The 25,000-nt window shown below is 42.2% G+C and overlaps 2 protein-coding genes across 5 annotated transcripts in view; both read right to left on the bottom strand.

The window, feature by feature from the left end:
* Positions 1-3,796, bottom strand: part of LOC127637157 (proline-rich protein 5-like) — a 13,043-nt gene extending 9,247 nt beyond the window's left edge. Inside the window, exons 1-4 of one of the 3 annotated variants that reach the window (XM_052118075.1) lie at positions 3,071-3,794; positions 1,905-1,985; positions 1,048-1,096; positions 914-971 (exon numbers count right to left, since the gene is read on the bottom strand). In XM_052118075.1, the coding sequence (XP_051974035.1) occupies positions 914-971; positions 1,048-1,096; positions 1,905-1,985; positions 3,071-3,204 (322 nt within the window). In that variant the 5' untranslated portion in view covers positions 3,205-3,794. Of the gene's footprint in view, positions 1-913; positions 972-1,047; positions 1,097-1,904; positions 1,986-3,070 lie in introns of those variants that run through there. The other 2 variants (XM_052118076.1, XM_052118077.1) reach the window with 2 other exon arrangements.
* Positions 3,797-10,057: 6,261 nt separating this feature from the next.
* On the bottom strand, positions 10,058-18,512 carry LOC127637534 (zinc finger protein 135-like). Of its 2 annotated transcripts, XM_052118631.1 has the most exons (9): positions 18,448-18,512; positions 17,358-17,560; positions 16,157-16,255; positions 15,971-16,066; positions 15,780-15,890; positions 14,311-14,452; positions 13,413-14,175; positions 13,263-13,294; positions 10,058-13,142 (listed from the first exon to the last, which is right to left on the bottom strand). In XM_052118631.1, exons 1-9 carry the CDS (start codon positions 18,482-18,484, stop codon positions 11,743-11,745), a joined length of 2,883 nt encoding a protein of 960 aa, XP_051974591.1. In that variant the 5' UTR covers positions 18,485-18,512; the 3' UTR covers positions 10,058-11,742. The 2 variants fall into 2 exon arrangements, with proteins under 2 accessions (XP_051974591.1, XP_051974592.1); XM_052118632.1 differs by lacking the exons at positions 15,780-15,890; positions 15,971-16,066; positions 16,157-16,255.
* Between the last annotated feature and the right edge of the window lie 6,488 nt (positions 18,513-25,000).

The raw sequence follows: 25,000 nt of genomic DNA, 5'->3' as shown, positions 1-25,000 counted from the left end.
TGCTGGCACCTGGTCAGGAGTGATTGGAAGACATAGGCCAGATCAGACCAATAACAACGGCAGGAGGCTGCTAGATATCTGTGCAGCCCATGGGCTTGTGATTACCAACACGCTGTTCCGGCATCGGCAAATCGACACCACATCATGGATGCATGTCGGGTCCAAGCAAGAACATCTGCTGGACTACATAGTGACGAAACAGCGGCTGCGGGCACATGTCCTTGACACCAGGACCTGCCGTGGAGCAGATCTGATCACTGACCATCGACTTGTCACCTGTAAGATGCGCCTGCCATTCTTCCACTCCGGTGGTGGGTGTACACCCAGGTCCCCATTCAAACCCTCAGTGGCACGGTCTCAGCTAGCTCATGAAAGTTGCAAGCGACAATTTCATCATCACCTGCGACTGGTTTGGCATCGTTTCCCAATTCTACAGACGTAGAGGGAAATGGACAATGTTTATGGGCTCATACAGCTGCAATGGCTGCTTTGGGTCCACGGTCCAGACCACCTCAGAGACCCTGAGTGACAGAGGAGGAGACAGGCCCACTCTCATCGGCTACAGCATCCCACATCAGAGAATGAGGAAGCTTACCGCAGCCTTAACTCGGAGGATCGGAGAGCCGTGAGGTGCTGCAAGGATAGGTGGTGGTCGCGGGTAGCTGAGGAGATGGAGTCTGCCTCAGCGGCCCGTGATCACAAATCGCTCTTTAATCACATAAAAAAGTAACCTGCAGCGCCACACCTATTACCATCATTAGGGGAAAGAACGGTGATCCAATCTCCGACCCTCAGGAGGGGAAACCCCTGTAAGTGTGAGTGTGTTAGTGTGTATGTGTGTTTGAGTGTGTGTGTGTGTGTGTGAGTCATCAGAAAAGTATTCTGAACACTGAATTTAAAGAAGACATTTTACCTTCATGAAAGCAAATCTTATCTCGTAGAATCACCATTCCCTTCGTCAACAGTTGATTCTGTGATGACACAAACTTTAGTACATTTATACTTTATTAATTCTGTGATTTAAAACAATCAGTGCCAGTTATTCACCTGCAGATACTCTGTGAAGAAGGAGCCCAACTCTGTTTTCAGCAGCTGTCTAGAGACACAAACAACTCGTTCAGAATCAAACGACAGAAACGATTGAAAGGCTTTTTATTCATGTGACACAGGCATGAATCTGTTTATTTGTCTGATCACAGAACTGATGCTGCATTTATGTTTTTATAAAACAATGTTTGTGTAATATTCAGTTCCAGATGAAGTGTGTCATGAGAGGTTTTGATGTGTTTGACTGCATATTTAAATGTTCTCATAAGCTTGTAAAGCCAATAGAAATATGATAGACCCTGTTTACACCTGCTCGTAATGTCTGTGACCACTTGTGTTCAGATTTGGAGGGGAGGGTCTCTGCTGATGACGACACATCAATCACTGTCAATGTGTTTTTGCATGATAATAAATCATAAAAAAGCAAAAGAAGAAAAAGAAATGGCACACTGTTTCTCATCATTCCTGAGAAGTTATTTAAAGTACTTGTACATGTTTGTGCTTTTCAAATGTTCTGATCAGACGTTATTTCCTTTGAAGTTTAAACTCTTGTTTTAATGCAGCGGTTGATTGACAGGTGAGTGGGCAGGGCTTAAACAGATGATGGTTTACACTATGGGCACAATGTGGTCACATGTGTTTTAGACCATCTTAGACCGCTTGAAGTGGACAAAGCTTAAAACATTTTGGACCTGGTTTACACCCGCCTTTAGTGTCATCCTGTTTCAAGTGGATCGCCCCAAAGCACATCTTAACACCGGGTGTAAACAGGGCTACAGTTTTGAGATTGATGGAATCGACGGTTCATTTCCTGAGTCTCAGTGAGAACTGAACTCTGCTGGTGAAAGGTCACTCACCTGACCCCTTCATTCAGTGTGTACAGCTCATACTCGCCCAGATCACTCCGCTGGAACACACTGATCACGGCATTGTGGATACTGCACACACACACACACACACACACACACCTCATCAGCATGTGATATCAAAAACTCATTGTTCTACAGACACTACTGTGTGTGTGTTGTTTTTTGTGTGTGATTGTGAAAAGAGAATTCTCTGTTTCCACCCTAACACACACACACACACACACTAGTGTCTGAAGAACAATGAGTGTTTGATATCATTGATGCTAATGAGGTGTGTGTGTGTGTGTGTGTATTTGTGTATGTGTGAATTCTCTTTTCACAAACACACACTGATGTGTGTGTGTGCGTGTGTATCATGTGGGCAGCTACACAACACACATTTCACACAACAAACAGAGGAAACTGTAGGATTTGTAGGAATTTCTGCTCAAATTATAAAACAGTGAGCACATTCATGACAGAGACCACCTTTATTTATTTTTATTTAAATATGGAAATAAAGATGAAACAAATAAAGTTCTGATGTAAAATGAGTCAGAAATATTTCAGATATGCATGATTTATAACTAATGAAACGTCAGCAGTCATTGATCAGATGCTGGAGATAATCAGGTGTTCATTCTGTTATTAAAGCAACAATATTACAACATGTTCACTCACTCAGATGCTTTTGCGGATCATATATAAACTATTGCATTAAAATAAAAACACAATAGAAGTATTTCACTAGTGCACTCAGACTCACTGGATGTGCCTCTCACAAACATAACAACAAAACACTGACATTAATCTGTACATTCACGTTTAAACACACGGAGAACATTTACATGAAGTTTATTTTGAATAAAAACCACAACAACATCCTACAGTGCACAAGTGTGTGTGTGTGTGTGTGTGAGACAGTGTATGTGTGTCAGTGTGTGTATGAGACAGTGAGTGTGTGTGTGTGAGACAGTGTGTATGTGTGTGTGTCAGTATGTGTATGAGACAGTGAGTGTGTGTGTGTGAGACAGTGTGTATGTGTGTGTGTCAGTGTGTGTATGAGACAGTGAGTGTGTGTGTGTGAGACAGTGTGTATGTGTGTGTGTCAGTATGTGTATGAGACAGTGAGTGTATGTGTGTGTGAGACAGTGAGTGTGTGTGTGTGCGTGTACCTGTTCCAGGTAGCGTTAGTTCCAGCTCCGTATTGTTTGTTTCTGTCGTCTGGCGGCACAGCTGATCGACCCAAATCACTCAGACTGGGAGAACTCATTAACTTGAGCCTGTGATGAAGAGTCCTCATCATCATTACTCAGAGAGATTCACATTGTGCAGCATGTCTCGACTCCTCCCTCATGTTGGATTTCTCTCTGTGGTTTGAGGGAGGAACTTTCTTCACAGTTTTTTGTTATTAACCATTTTTACTGATTCATGCAGCAAATCAAACGAGATAACTCAATGTGATGATACTTGCAGGCAATAATGAAGACACGGGTATGTTTGACATAGTAAAAAGTTCTGGAGTCTCAGAGATGCTATGAGAACAGGCAAAAAGTGTGTGTGTGTGTGTGTAATGATATGCAGGTGTAATCAGAACTGAGGGAGTGACGAAACCTGCACGATTGAGATACAGTGAGGAAAAAAAGTATTTGAACACCCTGCTATTTTGCAAGTTCTCCCACTTAGAAATCATGGAGGGGTCTGAAATTGTCATCGTAGGTGCATGTCCACTGTGAGAGACATAATCTAAAAAAAAAATCCAGAAATCACAATGTATGATTTTTTAACTATTTATTTGTATGATACAGCTGCAAATAAGTATTTGAACACCTGTCTATCAGCTAGAATTCTGACCCTCAAAGACCTGTTAGTCTGCCTTTAAAATGTCCACCTCCACTCCATTTATTATCCTAAATTAGATGCACCTGTTTGAGGTCGTTAGCTGCATAAAGACACCTGTCCACCCCATACAATCAGTAAGAATCCAACTACTAACATGGCCAAGACCAAAGAGCTGTCCAAAGACACTAGAGACAAAATTGTACACCTCCACAAGGCTGGAAAGGGCTACGGGAAATTGCCAAGCAGCTTGGTGAAAAAAGGTCCACTGTTGGAGCAATCATTAGAAAATGGAAGAAGCTAAACATGACTGTCAATCTCCCTCGGACTGGGGCTCCATGCAAGATCTCACCTCGTGGGGTCTCAATGATCCTAAGAAAGGTGAGAAATCAGCCCAGAACTACAGGGGAGGAGCTGGTCAATGACCTGAAAAGAGCTGTGACCACCGTTTCCAAGGTTACTGTTGGTAATACACTAAGACGTCATGGTTTGAAATCATGCATGGCACGGAAGGTTCCCCTGCTTAAACCAGCACATGTCAAGGCCCGTCTTAAGTTTGCCAATGACCATTTGGATGATCCAGAGGAGTCATGGGAGAAAGTCATGTGGTCAGATGAGACCAAAATAGAACTTTTTGGTCATAATTCCACTAACCGTGTTTGGAGGAAGAATGATGAGTACCATCCCAAGAACACCATCCCTACTGTGAAGCATGGGGGTGGTAGCATCATGCTTTGGGGGTGTTTTTCTGCACATGGGACAGGGCTGACTGCACTGTATTAAGGAGAGGATGACCGGGGCCATGTATTGCGAGATTTTGGGGAACAACCTCCTTCCCTCAGTTAGAGCATTGAAGATGGGTCGAGGCTGGGTCTTCCAACATGACAATGACCGAAGCACACAGCCAGGATAACCAAGGAGTGGCTCTGTAAGAAGCATATCAAGGTTCTGGCGTGGCCTAGCCAGTCTCCAGACCTAAACCCAATAGAGAATCTTTGGAGGGAGCTCAAACTCTGTGTTTCTCAGCGACAGCCCAGAAACCTGACTGATCTAGAGAAGATCTGTGTGGAGGAGTGGGCCAAAATCCCTCCTGCAGTGTGTGCAAACCTGGTGAAAAACTACAGGAAAGCTGATCTGTAATTGCAAACAAAGGCTACTGTACCAAATATTAACATTGATTTTCTCAGGTGTTCAAATACTTATTTGCAGCTGTATCATACAAATAAATAGTTAAAAAATCATACATTGTGATTTCTGGATTTTTGTTTTTAGATTATGTCTCTCACAGTGGACATGCACCTACGATGACAATTTCAGACCCCTCCATGATTTCTAAGTGGGAGAACTTGCAAAATATCAGGGTGTTCAAATACTTATTTTCCTCACTGTATATTACTATTATAATATATTATTATCATTTGTTTACAAATGATAATAATATTTAAGTTGAATGGGTTCTAAAAAGTGACTGAATGAAAAGTGATCTGATATCTACAACTAAATGAACAAATCAAGAGATCTGAACCCTTTGAATTCCAGATAATTATACTGGAATTATTGTTAATTTTGCTAATACATTATCCAGTATATTAGTTAATAATACAGTGTTTCTTAATAAGATTTAGATTTATATTGAAATAATGTGTAGTTTGTGTTTCTTTACATATTAAAGAGTTCACCCAATTATTAACACACAATAATGTAAAAGATATTTTAAACCGGTTATGCAAAACACAACACTGGTATCGGATCGGCCAATACTGAGATTTCCGATATCGGAATCGGAAGTGTAAAAAGTGGTATCGGGACATTCCTACTCATGACCTTTCCCAAAAGCAGTAATCACCTCTCTGGAAGTTTAGGGGGGTGTGTGCTATTCCCTATCCTGTTTGAGACATTTGAACTGTAGATGTTTATTTATCAATGTAATGACTCCCCTGCTCTTACTCGAGTCAGCACTAAAGGAAACATGTCCACCCCATGTCATATTTCTTACGTTTAAGAAAAGAAATAACCTTCCATCGTTTTACGGGGTGCCCCAACACATTCACATTCCACGTGAGAGAGATATTAACATTTTACCATATTAACATTTGACATTTTGACATATGAGAAAAAATGTATTGTGTGTCAAAAATAAAATGATAAAGACCACATTCCAACATTACTGCAAAATTCAAACCCCAAACAAACAGAAAAGAAAAAAACATGTGCATTAAACCAGCACACGACAAGTGTCATCCATCCCTCTAAACTCAAACAGTCCATACGCCTACGAGAGACCCCGCAACACACACACAAATGCACGCACGCACACGCATACAAATGCACGTACGCATGCACGCACACACGCATACAAACGCACACATGCACGCACACTCACAAACAGACACACACACACAAAAGCAAACACACACACATATAATGGTTGTGTAAGTCATGCAGCAGGTTTTGAAACGGAGATAAGAACGGTATAAACTCACAGACAGACATTTAATGAGTCTCTTGCTCACACCTTAACAACAATGAGCCCAATGCTCTTCATCACGTGTGTGTGTGTGTGTGCGTGCGTGTGTGTGCGTGTTCTGCATAGAGAAGACAAAAGAGGTTCTCATGATGACCGGGTCGTGTTTCTGTGAGTCTCTGGTGTGTTTGTGTCCCTCTTCAGATGAAAGGCCATCAGATACAGAACTAATTGGTCACGAAGAGAGATGAGAACCTCAGAGTTACACAACAAATACTAACAGTACACAACACAAAACCTCATCAAGTAATAACAAACATGTTGATATGATTATCTACATCATGAAAACTTCTGCAGTGCATCTTAAATGACAGAACAACCAATTAGTAATCTTAATTAAAGACCTCATTTAAAGTCACATGAACCATAATATACTTGTTATTTCTCATCAGAGAGGGTATTTAATATAGGGACGGTCTCATTCTCGAGAGCACTTGATTGGACAAAATGTGTATTTGCTCAACTATGTGTACACTAAATGCGTACACTCCATGCGTACACTCCATGCGTACACTCCATGAGTACACTACATGAGTACACTACATGCGTACACTCCATGCGTACACTCCATGCGTACACTCCATGAGTACGCTACATGTGTACGCTACATGTGTACACTAAATGAGTACACTACATGCGTACACTCCATGAGTACACTAAATGAGTACACTACATGCGTACACTCCATGCGTACACTCCATGAGTACACTACATGTGTACACTAAATGAGTACACTAAATGCGTACACTACATGCGTACACTACATGCGTACACTACATGCGTACACTCCATGCGTACACTCCATGAGTACACTCCATGAGTACACTACATGCGTACACTCCATGCGTACACTCCATGCGTACACTCCATGCGTACACTACATGCGTACACTACATGCGTACACTCCATGCGTACACTCCATGAGTACACTCCATGAGTACACTACATGCGTACACTCCATGCGTACACTCCATGAGTACACTCCATGAGTACACTCCATGAGTACACTCCATGAGTACACTCCATGCGTACACTCCATGCGTACACTCCATGCGTACACTACATGCGTACACTACATGCGTACACTCCATGCGTACACTCCATGCGTACACTCCATGAGTACACTCCATGAGTACACTACATGCGTACACTCCATGCGTACACTCCATGCGTACACTCCATGCGTACACTACATGCGTACACTCCATGAGTACACTCCATGAGTACACTACATGCGTACACTCCATGCGTACACTCCATGCGTACACTCCATGCGTACACTACATGCGTACACTCCATGCGTACACTCCATGCGTACACTCCATGAGTACACTCCATGCGTACACTCCATGAGTACACTCCATGAGTACACTCCATGCGTACACTCCATGCGTACACTCCATGCGTACACTCCATGCGTACACTCCATGCGTACACTCCATGCGTACACTCCATGCGTACACTACATGCGTACACTCCATGCGTACACTCCATGAGTACACTACATGCGTACACTACATGCGTACACTCCATGCGTACACTCCATGCGTACACTCCATGCGTACACTACATGCGTACACTACATGCGTACACTCCATGCGTACACTAAATGAGTACACTCCATGCGTACACTCCATGAGTACACTCCATGCGTACACTCCATGCGTACACTACATGTGTACACTAAATGAGTACACTAAATGCGTACACTCCATGCGTACACTACATGAGTACACTACATGAGTACACTACATGAGTACACTACATGTGTACACTACATGCGTACACTACATGCGTACACTACATGCGTACACTCCATGAGTACACTACATGTGTACACTCCATGAGTACACTCCATGAGTACACTCCATGCGTACACTCCATGCGTACACTCCATGCGTACACTACATGTGTACACTAAATGAGTACACTACATGCGTACACTAAATGAGTACACTCCATGCGTACACTACATGAGTACACTACATGCGTACACTCCATGCGTACACTCCATGCGTACACTCCATGCGTACACTCCATGCGTACACTCCATGTGTACACTAAATGAGTACACTACATGCGTACACTACATGCGTACACTCCATGCGTACACTCCATGAGTACACTACATGTGTACACTACATGTGTACACTAAATGAGTACACTAAATGCGTACACTCCATGCGTACACTACATGAGTACACTACATGAGTACACTACATGCGTACACTACATGCGTACACTACATGCGTACACTACATGCGTACACTCCATGAGTACACTACATGTGTACACTCCATGAGTACACTCCATGAGTACACTCCATGCGTACACTCCATGAGTACACTCCATGAGTACACTCCATGCGTACACTACATGAGTACACTACATGTGTACACTCCATGAGTACACTCCATGAGTACACTCCATGCGTACACTACATGAGTACACTCCATGCGTACACTACATGAGTACACTCCATGAGTACACTCCATGAGTACACTACATGAGTACACTACATGTGTACACTCCATGAGTACACTCCATGAGTACACTCCATGCGTACACTACATGTGTACACTAAATGAGTACACTACATGCGTACACTAAATGAGTACACTCCATGCGTACACTACATGCGTACACTCCATGAGTACACTCCATGAGTACACTACATGCGTACACTACACGCGTACACTACACTACATGTGAACACTCCATGAGTACACTACATGCGTACACTACACTACACATGTACACTACATGACCTCAAAGCTAACAGACATTAAATCCATAAAACTCATTTAGACAAAGAGAGATAGTTACCTTGTATACTGGACACGTCAGACGTCAACAAATCAGTGAAGAGGTCGAAATCAATAAATAGCCAGTAAAACACTTTTCCACTAAGAATGGATTTTATAAATAAATGCGTTGGATTTCTTGTGACGCTCAAGCTCTTCCTCCAATTCTCTATCAGGAGAAAACAGACCTGAGAAATAATGTTCTTCTAATTATATTTGATTTCCTTCCTTCCTATTCACACTTTCTGCTGCCATCTGTTTCCGAAACAACCCGCCACCTTAAGAACCGCACTATATCTAATGCGAGTGTACTTTACTAGAATACTGTGTTAAACATCACCTACACACACATATGTGCACTACACACACTTCCTGTGTCAGTAATACTTCACATTTAGTAACTCGTGTTGATGGCAGAAGGTTCGAATGTTTCTCAGTGTTCTCACCAACATAACAAACAGTGCCCGCCCACTATTTTAGCCGTCTTGGGTCCGGAAGTATTTTCCAATTAATGTTTTCCATAGTGACATCATGGTAAATGGTCTGCACTTATATAGCACCTTTATTTAACCTTAGAGGTTACTAAAGTGCTTTACACTGTGTCCAATTCACACCCCAATGGCGGCAGAGCTGCCATGCATGGTGCTAGCCTGCCATTGGGATCAATTTGGAGACTTCGGCATGTGGAGTCATGTGGGCCAGGAATCGAACCGCCAACCCTGTGATTTGGTGCAAACACGTGCAAAGTGCTAATGGGTCGGGTCAAGTTTAATTCAGAGGTTCTTCTCCGGTTATTGCAGTGTTTGCATCCTATTATATAGTCCATTCCCTCAAGCACCAGCGATATAAACATTCATATGAAGTTGCTGGTGTGAACGGACTGTGTGCAATGAATTAGAAGAATACAAATATGGAGTCACATTATTTTGTGCATTAATGTGAGTATTATTAATCATTTTCAACACACAAACTACTGACACACAAATGATGGTTAATATATTAACAGTGTTTGTATCGGAATGCAATTAAATATTTTTTATACGTTTATTAAAACACAATTTTTTTTTACCAAAAATATTTCTAAATTCAAATCACACATCATACTAAATAAAAATATAATCAAAATAACCAAGTGGTAAAAAAAAAAAATCATACCAAATCCAAATATTTTACTCAATAACGTCCTCCACTCCTTAAAAATCGCTCAACGACAACAGGTGGAAAAATATCAAAACATATTAGATCATAAATAGAATTGTTACATACGCATAATAGTTTAACTCAAATCTCATAAATATTCCTTTCTTTAAACGCTACAACAGTGATCGTCATGGACATAATTCATGTTCTATATTTACAGAGTTAGGACATGATCTTTATCGCCACCTGATACCATCTCCAAACTGCAAATGCAGGAACTTACATTTTGCGCTGAACACAGACATGTTTTTGAAACATCTTGTGTCAATGACATCTTTCTCAGGAAAAGCAAACTGCGCTTTGCGGCACTTCCTTAATATACAATACACCCACGCTCTCACGATAATTGGATAAGACGTAACGCGCGGTCGTAATGCTGCGCTTTGCGCACTCACGATAACAGAGCCTAACATCTTTATTGATGGAATGAACTACAAGCCCATAAATAAGTATCGCGAATCAAGTGATCCAATTAAAAATTAGCCATGTTTGCTGAAGTGAAGCTGATGTGATCCAGTTTCTCTCTCCGGAGAGGAACAGTCAGGGTTCATGATAAAATTGAATTGAGCAACCAGCAGAAGCCTAACCTTAACCCCCTTAACCCTAACCGGTGGAGAGAGTATACAGACGAGCTATATGCCAGTCACACTGAACACCATGAAGACAATGATAATGGCCAAATGGACAGGGAACACAACATTTTGGAAGAAATAGCATGGGCTATGAGACAAACAAGAAAGCCCCAGGAATCGATAGGATACCTGCAGAACTTCTGAAACCAGTGCCAGGCAGTGCCATCAAAGCCTTGTGCCAAGAGACATGGTCCACTTGTAAATGGCCAAAGGACTGGACAACATCTGTGTTTAGCCAATTACCAAAAAAAGGGGATGCCCGAGAATGCTCCAATTACTGCACAATAGTGCTGATTTCTCATGCCAGCAGGTCATCGATTGGGAGCTGCCGGACGTCCAAGCTGGCTTCAGGAAGGGGAGAGGTACTAGAGATCACGTCGCCAACATCAGATGGATTATTGAAAACACCTGCGAATACCAGAAAGATCTGAACATGCGTTTCATCGACTACAGTAAAGATTTCGATTGCGTTGAACATGACAAGCTCTGGGTGGCTCTGCGTGACCTTGGCGTGCCAGATCGCTGTATATCGACCAGGAAGCAACGGTGCGAACACTTTTTAAACACGTCTTTAAACGTTTAGAAGTTATCATTAATAATCAATTTGCCTATGAGGAAAATAAATCAGACGTGATACACACTTCACCAGGATCTCTCGCTCAACACCAGGAGATGTAAACTAATGACACATCAACACATTATTCTATAAAATACTTTATCCATGATGAAGAGTGATGAATACAGAACTGTAACAGCAACACAAAAAGCTGAAACAAGCAAGTGATAATTTGCCCGACACGGGTTAGTTTAGTCTTAGACTAAAGACACTGTCAAACAGTCCACTGACACTATTCTAAAATAACGGTAATGGCATCGGCGGCTTCGTGCGCATTGGCCGCTAACACATCTGCGGTTTGTTTCGCGCTGGGCAAGTGTTTGGCTTTGCTCTCCCTTGTGTGGATTCTCACGTGACTTTTGAGTTTGGTGGCAGTGGCGTACGCTATCGGATAGTAGCTGCAGCCGTGCGGCCGCTCCTGCGTGTGACTGCGGCGGTGTCGCGCCAACTCAGAGGAACTGCGGAACTTCCTGGGACACGTGACGCAGCAGTAGGGCCGCTCGCCCGTGTGCACTCGCTCGTGGAGGGCGAGCTCGTTCGAGGTGAGGAAAGTCCGGCCGCAGTGAGCGCAAGAGAATGGACGCTCTCCGGTGTGTATCAGGTGATGTCGGTTTAACGCAAAGGGTTTGGCAAACATTTTGCCGCAGTAGTTGCACGGATACGGCCGTGCGCCGGTGTGAGACAGGATGTGCTCCTGCAGTGCTCGTTTGAACTTGAAGGACTTGTGGCACTGCGTGCACGAGTACGGTCTCTCCTCCCGGTGGGTTTTATCGTGTTTAATGAGCTCGCCATGTGACAGAAATCGCTTCCCACACTGCGAACAGAGGTACGGCCGTTCGCCCGTGTGCATGCGCTCATGGCGGTGTAAAATGGACAGCTGCGTGAAGGACTTCTGGCAGCACGTACATTGGAACGGTCTCTCACCCGTGTGCGTCACAAGGTGTTTCTGCAGACCGGTGCGCAGACTGAAGCGTTTCCCGCAGAGCGAGCACTGATGCGGCCGCTCGCCCGTGTGACTCAACTGGTGCCTCTTCACGTCCGTGCGGCGGGTGTACATTTTATCGCACAGCGGACATTTGAAGTGGAGGCGTTTGAGATGGCTCTGCCGATGTATGGATCGCTGCAGTAATGTGTCGAAACCCTTGCCGCACTGTTCGCAGCGATGCTGCTGCGTGACGCTGTGTGTCTTGCGGTGCTGAATGAGCGCGGCGGCCGTCAAGCTGGCCTCGCCGCAGATGGAGCAGTAATGAGGCAGGTCACCGTGGTGGTCTCTCTTGTGGTGGGCCCTCAGGAGGCGCAGGTTAGCAAAGCTGCTTGCGCACAGCTGGCACGTGAATGCTGCCTCATCGTGCATCTTTCGGCAGTGTTTGGTCAGATCCCATGCATGCTGGAACGTCTTCTCGCAGTGGCTGCAGTGGAACGGACGCTCTCCTGTGTGCGTGAGCTGGTGTCGACGCACATCAGAGCTGCGGGTGAACTTACGGCCACAGGTGTTGCACAGGTAACGAGCACGGGGGTTGTCAACGGACTCTTCCCTCGATGGTTCAGTCTTGCGTGATTTGCGTGTGGGATACTGGCTAGTAGAAACCACTCCAGGCGTTCCAGATCTGTCAGACTGCTCATTGGAGGTGTCTAGAAGTTAATGAACACGATGTTCTTGTATTATTTATACAAATTGAATTAAGCAATAATGATTAGGGACAGATCTAGTCCTGACATGTACACTAAAAAGGTCTGTTGGTACAGTATTACCTTGATTCTCTCCATGCGGTGTATCAGAACTCCTGAAACAAAACAGTATGAAAGAATATTTTAAATGCAACAGTGAAAGACGGCAATAGTTGTTTGAATATTTGAAATATTGTGCACAGATATGACCTGACTGAAGTTCAGCGGTCTCACCTCTCCTCTGTGCGGTTCTCCTGTTTTACGGATGCGGGACGTCCTCTTCGGCGGGTTTTTATTACCATGTTTTTATCAGTCGTTTCTACGCTCTTCCTCGGTCTCCCTCGCCCTCTCCGGTGAGGGGGCGTCTGGATGACATCTGTTACAGGTGGTGTTTTGACTTCCTGTAAAGCAGCTGCATCATTTCCTGCATCAGGAGTGACATCGGCAGGCTCTTTCTCTTCCGTCAGTGTGTCCTGTGTGCTCTCATCATTCTGTGCGTTTGTGATGCTCATTCCAGCCACGACAGGCTCATTATGGGATGTCGTTGCCGTGGCATCACTCACAGTCTCACACGTCACGTCACATTTTGTCAGTTTGTCATTTAAAGTGTTTGTGTCCGCACCGCTCGCAGGTTCCTCCACGCTCTCGCTCGCAGAGGAACGTTCGTCATCTAACAGCACGTCCACGCAGCCGCTGCTCGGCTTATCCTCCACATCTCCATCCACGTGCGTCGCGCTCGCCTCCATCAGCTCATCAGAGATGTCGTGGCTGCTCAGCTCATCAGAGATGTCGTGGCTGCTCAGCTCCACCTCCATGTAGTCGGTGACGATGATGCCATCCGAGCTCAGCTGACCAAGAGCGGCCGGAGTCAAGATGGCGACGCTGGATGTCTGGACATGATAGAGCTGTACGGGCTCACCAGTGACGACGACACGCGCTGACGGAGGGATGGACAACGACGACAGAATCCAGTCACCAGATGAACGAGGAACAGACCCTGAGAAACAAAGAAAAATACAACAACGCTGACCGTTCGTCTTAATAAAATCATGTTGTACGCAACCTCATTTACTTCTGTAATGTGACGCATTCCCAAGAGAAAACAATATTCTGAGTCTGTTGGTTCACTCACCCACTTTGGATCCTTTCTGCCAACTCTGACCTTCTGAACCTCCAAACAGTTGATGCTGCTGCAGGAGAGCGTCCAGGTCGTTGGGGTCGATCTGCATACATTCATCCAGACCAGCGGGGGCAGGAGAGAGCAATGACACCGTCTGAGTGAGAAACAGAGAGAGAGCTGAGAGTGATACAACAACAATTACATCTCAATACATTTTGCATCCTCGTTTCCTCACTCCCCTGGAAACTGATCAAGGTTCGCCATTATGAAGGACGGATCAATTATCTAAACATTTATTAATTTCGACTCGTCCATCCTTTTCTTAAAAACAAATGTGTGTTCCAGTGAGACACTTACAATGGGGGCAATTTTGGAGGTTTAAAAGGCAGAAATGTGACGCTTATAATTTTATAAAAGCACTTCCATTCATTCTGCTGTTAACACTTGAGTATTATTTGAGCTGTAAAGTTGTTTAAATCGTAATTTTACTGTCAATTAACGTCATCATGTCTTATCAACTTTATTCAACTATCAACTGGTCAGTAAGTGATTATATGACAGTAAAATCATGTTAACACACATATTGTTTATGTCTTGTGTCTATACTTGTGAAACTGTATTTTAATGTTTACAGATTAAACCCCATTGACTTGCATTGGAAGTGTCTCACTGGAACACACATTTGTGTTTTTTTGGGGGGGCGAGGGGATCTCAGTTGCCTCCGCGTCTGAGACCGTCAATCCGTGCATCTTATCACATGACTTGTTAAGCACGTTAAGCGTGTGGAGGCTTCACACTATTCTCCACGGCATCCACGCACAACTCGCCACACCGAGAGCGAGAACCACATTATAGCGACCACGAGGAGGTTACCCCATGTGACTCTACCCTCCCTAGCAACCGGGCCAATTTGGTTGCTAAGGAGACCTGACTGGAGTCACTCACCACGCCCTGAATTCAAACTCACGACTCCAGGTGTGATAGTGTCAATACTCGCTGAGATAACACAGACCCTGATTTTTGCATTTTTTAAAGAAATGGAGGAACGAGTGAAATACATTTTTGTGGTATCAACATTATGCCACCAAAGCTGTCGATTGAGCTGAACTTGTACTTTAATACTTACTGAATTCAGTATATACTGTATACTATTAAAGACAGAATGTGTTTAAAGAGCTCATTATGAAGCAGTAATTCGTATATGTTGGCGCTGCCATCTCAACTAGAGCTAGGTAACTGGTAATACATGACGAAGGATTAAAGGACTTACAACTCAGACATTATCTGGCGTTTAGCCTGCCCACACGCACGAGAGCAGCGGCCATTTTATTAATGATTGCACACCTGTGTATGTTACTCCACCCACATCATGATCACAGTCAATTAGAGAACATATACAATTACATAGATCAACAGTATACTACATTGTTGTTGCATGAGTTGCATCAAATCCAATTATTTAGCGTTGTTATCTTCTTTACTTTTTCTATGTCTGGCACAGGAAGCAGTTTCTCCAGGCTGGACAGAAGTTCCCACATGAGCTCTTTAAGAGCCGTGTCGTATTGAGCTCCATATTCTGCAGGAAACACTTCCTGTGTGAGAGAGAGAATACATCAACTGCTCAACAGATGAGACGAGTTATGGAGCATAATGAACAGGATTTCTCTCTGACCTGAAAGAAATAAGCTTTCTCAACCGGGTCTTTGATGAGCGCCAGAACCAAAGCTTTGAAATTAAACACTGAAGATCCCAAATCAGCATCAAGACCCTGAAAAACAGCCGGACCGATCAGCGCTCGTTCGTATTCTACAGTAAACGTGATCAAGGACAAGTGAGAAGACGCTGAAGATGAACTCACAGCTGGCAGTCCGGCCGGCGGCGCTGGAATCTGGATTTGGTTCAGATGTGCTTGAACGCTTCTGACATCGGCTGAATCACGACACAACTCCAAAACCATCTGAACATTGAACAAACAATATTACATGTTTGAGGAGTCGTTTGAAACACAGACGTGAACTTATATTGCACACATGACGGAAAGATGAAACACATGCAACACCGGTCGAACTCCATGAGATGATCTCAGGACATATAAAACAATAATAATATTTCTGTGATTATTTGAATTTGCATGCTGTTGTGTTTCTGGGGAACACAACGGAGAATTTTTGAAGAATGTTCGCACAGCTCTTTCCAAATATAATGACACAATTAATAGAATAAATAATTAAGATTACAAATAAATCTGCCACAAAGCAGTTCATTAGATCTACTCCCATTATTTTCATAACATTTGTTTTTCTTTTGCAGAACTGCAACCAATCACTGACATGTCTGTGTATTTTAATGTAAACTCTATACATCAAAATTAATTGCAATTACAATATCAAAGGAAATAATCATCCATTACCTAGTTTATTGTGACATCATAATAATGATTTAAATTTCACACAAAGCTATCAGAAGACTCCAGAAGACTTGGAATTCAACACACTTATGGCGTTTATTTATTTATTTCAAAATGGAAAAGTGCTGTGCAAAGATTTAAATTTCTAAATTCTCTTTTTGGAAAGAGTTGTTGTTTTTCCCTTTGTCACACAAATTTGAAATGCCCAATTCCCACTACTTAGTAGGTCCTCGTGGTGGTGTAGTGACTCGCCTCAATCCGGGTGGCGGAGAACGAATCTCAGTTGCATCTGAGACCGTCAATCCGCGCATCTTATCACGTGACTTGTTGAGGGTGTTGCCGCAGAGATGTAGTGCGTGTGGAGGCTTCATGCTATTCTCCACTGCATCCTCGCACAACTCACCACACGCCCCACCGAGAGCAAGAACCACATTATAGTGACCACGAGGAGGTTACCCCATGTGACTCTACCCTCTCTAGCAACCGGGCCAATTTAGTTGCTAAGGAGACCTGACTGGAGTCACTCACCACACCCTGAATTCAAACTCACAACTCCAGGTGTGACTTTAAATGGACATCATATGAGTGCACATGAAAGCATCACTATGTCACTCATGATGATGATGATGATGATGATGAAGGTGACACTGACCCTGGCTCTCAGTCCCAGCATCAGCTGAACTCTCTGTCTGTAACCCAGCAACTGCGGCAGCTTCTCTGTCACCATGGAGACGAACTCCTCCAACTTCCCATAATGCATCACACTCTTCTGCTGCAGCACCTGCCACATGAAAGCGCAGATGAGGTGCAGCGGCGGGACGAGCAGCCGCAGGGAGGACAGAGGCAGCTGGACGCCTATAGACAACACAAATACAGACACACACGGGCAGCGTTTACAATACTAGCTTACTTACTGAATAATGCGCACTATACACTGTGAACTGCATACTATTGATGTTTAAAGGTGCACTCATTAACCCTTTAAGCTCTGATGGTGTTTTTAAAGATTTCCTGTTTCAGAGGCGTACCCAAAATTAAAGACATGACTCGACAGGAGGGTTGAGAGTTTGGTATTATTGTAAAGAAAACGTTTTTGTAATGATATAGATCAGGTGTTTCAAACAACTATTGATTTGTTTGTCACTGCAACGGTCCGGACAATAATAACACACGTGTCAGTAGTCAGTGTGGTTATGAACTGATGTAAGAAATGTGCTCTTTTTGTTTGTTTGTTTTTTGGAATAGTTATTATAAATTTCCACATTGGCAGCAAAAGTACTTTGTTAAAGAAAAAAATATAAAATCCTAAACAGTCAAAATAGTCCCTGGGCAAAAAACACCTCTAATATTAATACATTTATACACAGTTTCATATGAAAACTGAAAACTATTGATTGTAAATGATGCTGCATCATTATTATTATGTCAGTGTAAGTCTAAGATTACACAGAGACTGTAAAAGTAACTGACTGCACCTTTAAATACGATTGTTTTGTCAAGGGATAAAGGCAAGAAGTCAAGCATGAAGGAAATGTTATAAATCACAGTTGATTTCTGCCAGTCACACTGTAAGTGCACATTCAGAATATACAGTGCGATCTGTTCAAGTGTTCTACACAGTGTGTATACTATATAGTGCACATGATCCACTTCACACCTGCTCGTGTCACAGTCCTGAACTCAAATGCATCTATTCAATCAACTGCTGGTGTTCTACACACTTGTGTTTGTGTTTTTATTACCTGTGTTTGTGTTTTCAGCGCAGTTTTTTTCCTCCATTGAGAATGTTGTTGCTGTCACGTCACTTCCGTTTTGAATCACGCGCGCCGCGATGCGTCATAACCACGCTTTAATAAATATATATAAATATAATATATAATGAATATAATAAGGAGGACACTGTTGTGACAGTGTGTTCATGTGTGCAGGAAACCTTTAGTGGAAATAATTATAACTGCTTTAGAGAAAGAACCTTTGTGCGAAATATTATTATTTTATAGGAGATAAATGTGCATTTTGAGTTCATATAGTTTGTATTTTCTGGAGTTCAAGGACTTTTATGAAGTAAAATATCAACAGACACAAAACTGTGAGATTCTCAATCAAATCACTGTAATATTATGAATAAAAAGTTTGTTTTCATGTTATATTTAAATCTTCTGTTCGTATTTACTCTGTATTATGAATATTTCATAATCACATTGATCTGAATCTAATGTACTATTTTAATTATTATACTGACATTAATCACATTATTAACTGTTTAAAAATAACTTGTCTAAACAATAATTCAGCATTTTCAAATATCACCAACATTATAGAAATCTGTGATTCACAATCCTTACATTTTCCCCAAATGAAATCCAGTTGGGTTTATATTTATTTATTTATATTGTGGTTATTTTGGTAAAACTTTACAATAATGTTTCATTAGTAAACATTGAATTAGTAATAATGAATAATACATTAATCTTGGTTTATGTTCATTTCAACATATACTAAATCAACATTTCCTAAATCAGAAGTTGTGTATATGAACATTAGTAATGCACTATGAACTAACATACACTAAAATTACAAATATTTAAACTTTAAAATATTTAACTCAATATCATTTAATGATATCTGATGCACTCACTAATGTTAACAAATGTAACCTTATTTTAAAGTGTTATTGTTGTTTAATGAAACACTCTTGAAGAGACGGAGAGAGAAACTGTGACATCACCATCTGCACAAGAGAAGGGTTGTTACACACGTCATCGTGTGTCCTGAACAGGGTCTGATAGATTTAGTTTCGTTTTAGTATTTTTTACTATAAAGGTCTCCTTGGTAATATGATTATTTTTCCCAGCACCATCTAGCGCTCTGCAAACTGCAGCAGGAAGTGTAATCGAGCTTGAAATCATGATTGTTCCCGTAGACTGCAATTATCAGATGCACAGAGAAAAATTGGTTACATTTTGGTCTGTTCTGACACAAAACCAACTGGATCACTTCTGAAGACATGGATTAAACCACTGGAGGCTTATGGATTACTTTTATGCTGCCTTTTATGTGATTTTTGGAGCTTCAAAGTTCTGGTCACCATTCACTTGCATTGTATGGACCTACAGAGCTGAAATATTCTACTATAAATCTTCATTTGTGTTCTGCAGAAGAAAGTAAGTCACACATGTAGGATGACATGAGGGTGAATAAATGATGACAGAAGTTGTATTTTTGTGTGAACTGTCCCTTTATATTTTTGATGTTTTAAATTGATGATTTTTCTTCGGGATGTGTGGCAGAATTTCATGATCACTGGTGGGAAATGACAGATATTTTAGGTAAATCTATTTAATCTTATTGTAAAGGTTTGAAATATTGAGAAGTGCAATGGCTTACACTAATAACTATCTAACATTATTCCAAGCAATTAGTTCCACTTGCAGTGTCCATTGTAAGCTCAGCTACACAGTTCAATAAATCCACTTCAGAAACGTTGAAATAAAAGATGAAAATCTCCGGTTTTTATTCCTTGGTTTCCGATTTACAAAAGAAAATGTGAGCTGAATAATACAATTACTTTGATTGCTAATAAAATAAAAGATTCGTAATAGAAATAGCTATAAGTTAACAGTTAGCAGGTAAGAAAACCGTTCGCTTCCACAGCTCTCAATATCTGAGTCCCATAATAAGAATCAAGGTAATGTAGTCGGAGTTGGCCTGTCCTTAAAGAGGCAGTACACTGTTTTTACCAAATCTACATCACCTGTAGGCCCTGCTGCTGAAACACATCTGGGGTTTGGTGAAGAGGATCTCAAAGGTTCTGCTGCACAGTATTGATTATTTCTTAATTATTCTTCAGGTGGAAGACATTTACATTTACATTTATGCATTTGGCAGATGCTTTTATCCAAAGTGACTTACAGTGCACTTATTACAGGGACAATCCCCCCGGAGCAACCTGGAGTTAAGTGTCTTACTCAAGGACACAATGGTGGTGACTGTGGGGATCAAACCAGTGACCTTCTGATTACCAGTTCAGTGCTTTAGCCCACTACACCACCACCACTCCACGTGTTGGGTTGTGTCGTTTGTCCAAAATGTTCCCACATTGCCCATATTCTCCATATTATGTCAAAACTCAAATGAATCTGAGATCATTTTTATTGTATTTTAGTTTTCCTGAACTCTAATAACCCCAGTCCTGAGTGTGGATAATAAATATGATCTTCATCTTCACACCTCTGCAGTGAATATCAGACAAACAGGACGCTGTTACAGCACACACAGAGCAGGAACGATCAGGTATGGAAGGTCTCTTTATTAAACTGATTCTGTTGACCACATTTAGCATCATTGTGATTATTCATCACATGTACTCCTGTTGAGAAGAAACCAAAGAAAACACAGAAATAATGGATGAAGAATAGAGCCGATTTCTGCTGCTTTTATATTATATTTAATATTGTTATATAGTTGTACAGCTGTCACACACACTGTCAAGTGTTTCAGAAATCATAATGAGCCGTTTATTATCTATAATCATATACAGTGTGTTTGTCTTCTGTTCTTTTGATGTCTTAATAAATAACACATCATACAGTTCATTCAAATACATTCTACTTTAATTACTTTAATGACAATAAACGCAAAGCACATCATATTTTCATCTAATAACATGTTGTAAACAGCTGTTTGGAGTCTGGAGATGCACTTCCTGTTTTTCACCAGCAGATGACATCATTTGACAAATGGGAAAACTTTTCTTTTTTTGATTAAATTAAAGGTTCCCAATTGGCAGAGGATACTGATATATTTAACCTTAAATAAAAAAGAAATAAAATGTGCTTTTGAGAGTCTGAGTCATGAATATTAATAAATGTGAATTATTTTCTCTCAAAGACCTTTTCATTTGAATCATCCATCGTTATCTTCAAATGAATTCAGGATTATATTCAAACGCTAAATGATGTTATTGTATCTCAAATCTTATCTGTGATAAAATAGTTGGACTGAATTTCCATTTATCCAATAACAGATATCTTAGAAATCAATGTCAAAATTTCACAATTCTCTCTGCCTTTGGGATTCACAATGTCAAAATATGAATTGGGAAGAGAAATACAATTACAAGATGATATTGTGTCACCAATAAAATGTGCGAGGTCTCATTTAAGATTATTCACTGAACTGTTAAACAGCTAATTTTTAAGACTGAGGAAAGACATTTATTTAAAATGTGCTACTACATGACACGCCTACTGCAAGACACATCCACTACATGACACGCCTACTACAAGACACATCCACTACATGACACGCCTACTACAAGACACATCCACTACATGACACGCCTAATATACGACACGCCTACTACATGACACGCCTACTACAAGACACATCCACTACATGACACGCCTACTACAAGACACATCCACTACATGACACGCCTACTACAAGACACATCCACTACATGACACGCCTACTACAAGACACATCCACTACATGACACGCCTACTGCAAGACACATCCACTACATGAAACGCCTACTGCAAGACACATCCACTACATGACACGCCTACTACAAGACACATCCACTACATGACACGCCTACTACAAGACACATCCACTACATGACACGCCTACTACAAGACACATCCACTACATAACACGCCTACTACAAGACACATCCACTACATGACACACCTACTGCAAGACACATCCACTACATGACACGCCTACTACAAGACACATCCACTACATGACACGCCTACTACAAGACACATCCACTACAGGACACGCCTACTACAAGACACATCCACTACATGACACGCCTACTACAAGACACATCCACTACATGACACGCCTACTACAAGACACATCCACTACATGACACGCCTACTGCAAGACACATCCACTACATGACACGCCTACTACAAGACACATCCACTACATGACACGCCTACTACAAGACACATCCACTACATGACACGCCTACTACAAGACACATCCACTACATGACACTCCTATTACAAGACACATCCACTACATGACACGCCTACTACAAGACACATCCACTACATGACACGCCTACTACAAGACACATCCACTACATGACACGCCTACTACAAGACACATCCACTACATGACACGCCTACTACAAGACACATCCACTACATGACACGCCTACTACAAGACACATCCACTACATGACACACCTACTGCAAGACACATCCACTACATGACACGCCTACTACAAGACACATCCACTACATGACACGCCTACTACAAGACACATCCACTACATGACACTCCTATTACAAGACACGCCTACTACAAGACACCTCCACTACATGACATGCCTACTATATGACACGCCTACTACAAGACACATCCACTACATGACACTCACACATCCACTACGTGACACGCCTACTAAAAGACACGCCTACTATATGACATGCCTACTACAAGACACATCCACTACATGACACTCCTATTACAAGACATGCCTACTACAAGACACATCCACTACATGACACGCCTACTACAAGACACATCCACTACATGACACTCCTATTACAAGACACGCCTACTACAAGACACATCCACTACATGACATGCCTACTACAAGACACGCCTACTACAAGACACATCCACTACATGACACGCCTACTAAAAGACACGCCTACTATATGACACGCCTACTACAAGACACATCCACTACATGACACTCACACATCCACTACGTGACACGCCTACTAAAAGACACGCCTACTATATGACATGCCTACTACAAGACACATCCACTACATGACACTCCTATTACAAGACACGCCTACTACAAGACACGCCTACTACAAGACACATCCACTACATGACACTCCTATTGCAAGACACATCCACTATATGACATGCCTACTACAAGACACGCCTACTACAAGACACATCCACTACATGACACGCCTACTATATGACACGCCTACTACAAGACACATCCACTACATGACACTCACACATCCACTGCATGACACACCTACTACAAGACATATCCACTATATGACACACCTACTACAAGACACATCCACTACATGACACGCCTACTACAAGACACATCCACTACATGACACGCCTACTGCAAGACACATCCACTACATGACACGCCTACTACAAGACACATCCACTACATGACACGCCTACTACAAGACACATCCACTACATGACACGCCTACTACAAGACACATCCACTACATGACACGCCTACTACAAGACACATCCACTACATGACACTCACACATCCACTACGTGACACGCCTACTAAAAGACACGCCTACTATATGACATGCCTACTACAAGACACATCCACTACATGACACTCCTATTACAAGACACCTACTACAAGACAGCCTACTACAAGACACATCCACTACATGACACTCCTATTGCAAGACACATCCACTATATGACATGCCTACTACAAGACACGCCTACTACAAGACACATCCACTACATGACACGCCTACTATATGACACGCCTACTACAAGACACATCCACTACATGACACTCACACATCCACTGCATGACACACCTACTACAAGACATATCCACTATATGACACACCTACTACAAGACACATCCACTACATGACACGCCTACTACAAGACACATCCACTACATGACACGCCTACTGCAAGACACATCCACTACATGACACGCCTACTACAAGACACATCCACTACATGACACTCCTATTACAAGACACGCCTACTACAAGACACATCCACTACATGACATGCCTACTATATGACACGCCTACTACAAGACACATCCACTACATGACACTCACACATCCACTATGTGACACGCCTACTAAAAGACACGCCTACTATATGACATGCCTACTACAAGACACATCCACTACATGACACTCCTATTACAAGACATGCCTACTACAAGACACATCCACTACATGACACGCCTACTACAAGACACATCCACTACATGACACTCTATTACAAGACACCTACTACAAGACACATCCACTACATGACATGCCTACTACAAGACACGACACATCCACTACATGACACGCCTACTACAAGACACATCTACTACATGACATGCCTACTACAAGACACATCCACTACATGACACTCACACATCCACTACGTGACAGCCTACTAAAAGACACGCCTACTATATGACATGCCTACTACAAGACACATCCACTACATGACACATGCCTACTACAAGACACGCCTACTACAAGACACATCCACTACATGACACTCCTACTACAAGACACA

This window comes from Xyrauchen texanus, chromosome 45 (assembly GCF_025860055.1).
Source record: "Xyrauchen texanus isolate HMW12.3.18 chromosome 45, RBS_HiC_50CHRs, whole genome shotgun sequence".
Taxonomy (NCBI): Eukaryota; Metazoa; Chordata; class Actinopteri; order Cypriniformes; family Catostomidae; genus Xyrauchen; species Xyrauchen texanus.
This window is presented reverse-complemented; position numbering and strand designations above follow the sequence as displayed.

What these genes read in the sequence shown, in the direction of transcription:
- LOC127637534 (XM_052118631.1), bottom strand. Translation starts at nt 18,484, where the DNA reads ATGGAGGAAAAAAACTGCGCTGAAAACACAAACACAG. An exon ending in CTGTGCCAGACATAGAAAAA is followed by an intron (nt 14,453 to 15,779) that starts GTAAAGAAGATA and finishes TTTCTCACTCAG; the next exon opens with ACGGTGTCATTGCTCTCTCC. An exon ending in GAGAACCGCACAGAGGAGAG is followed by an intron (nt 13,295 to 13,412) that starts GTGAGACCGCTG and finishes GTTTTGTTTCAG; the next exon opens with GAGTTCTGATACACCGCATG.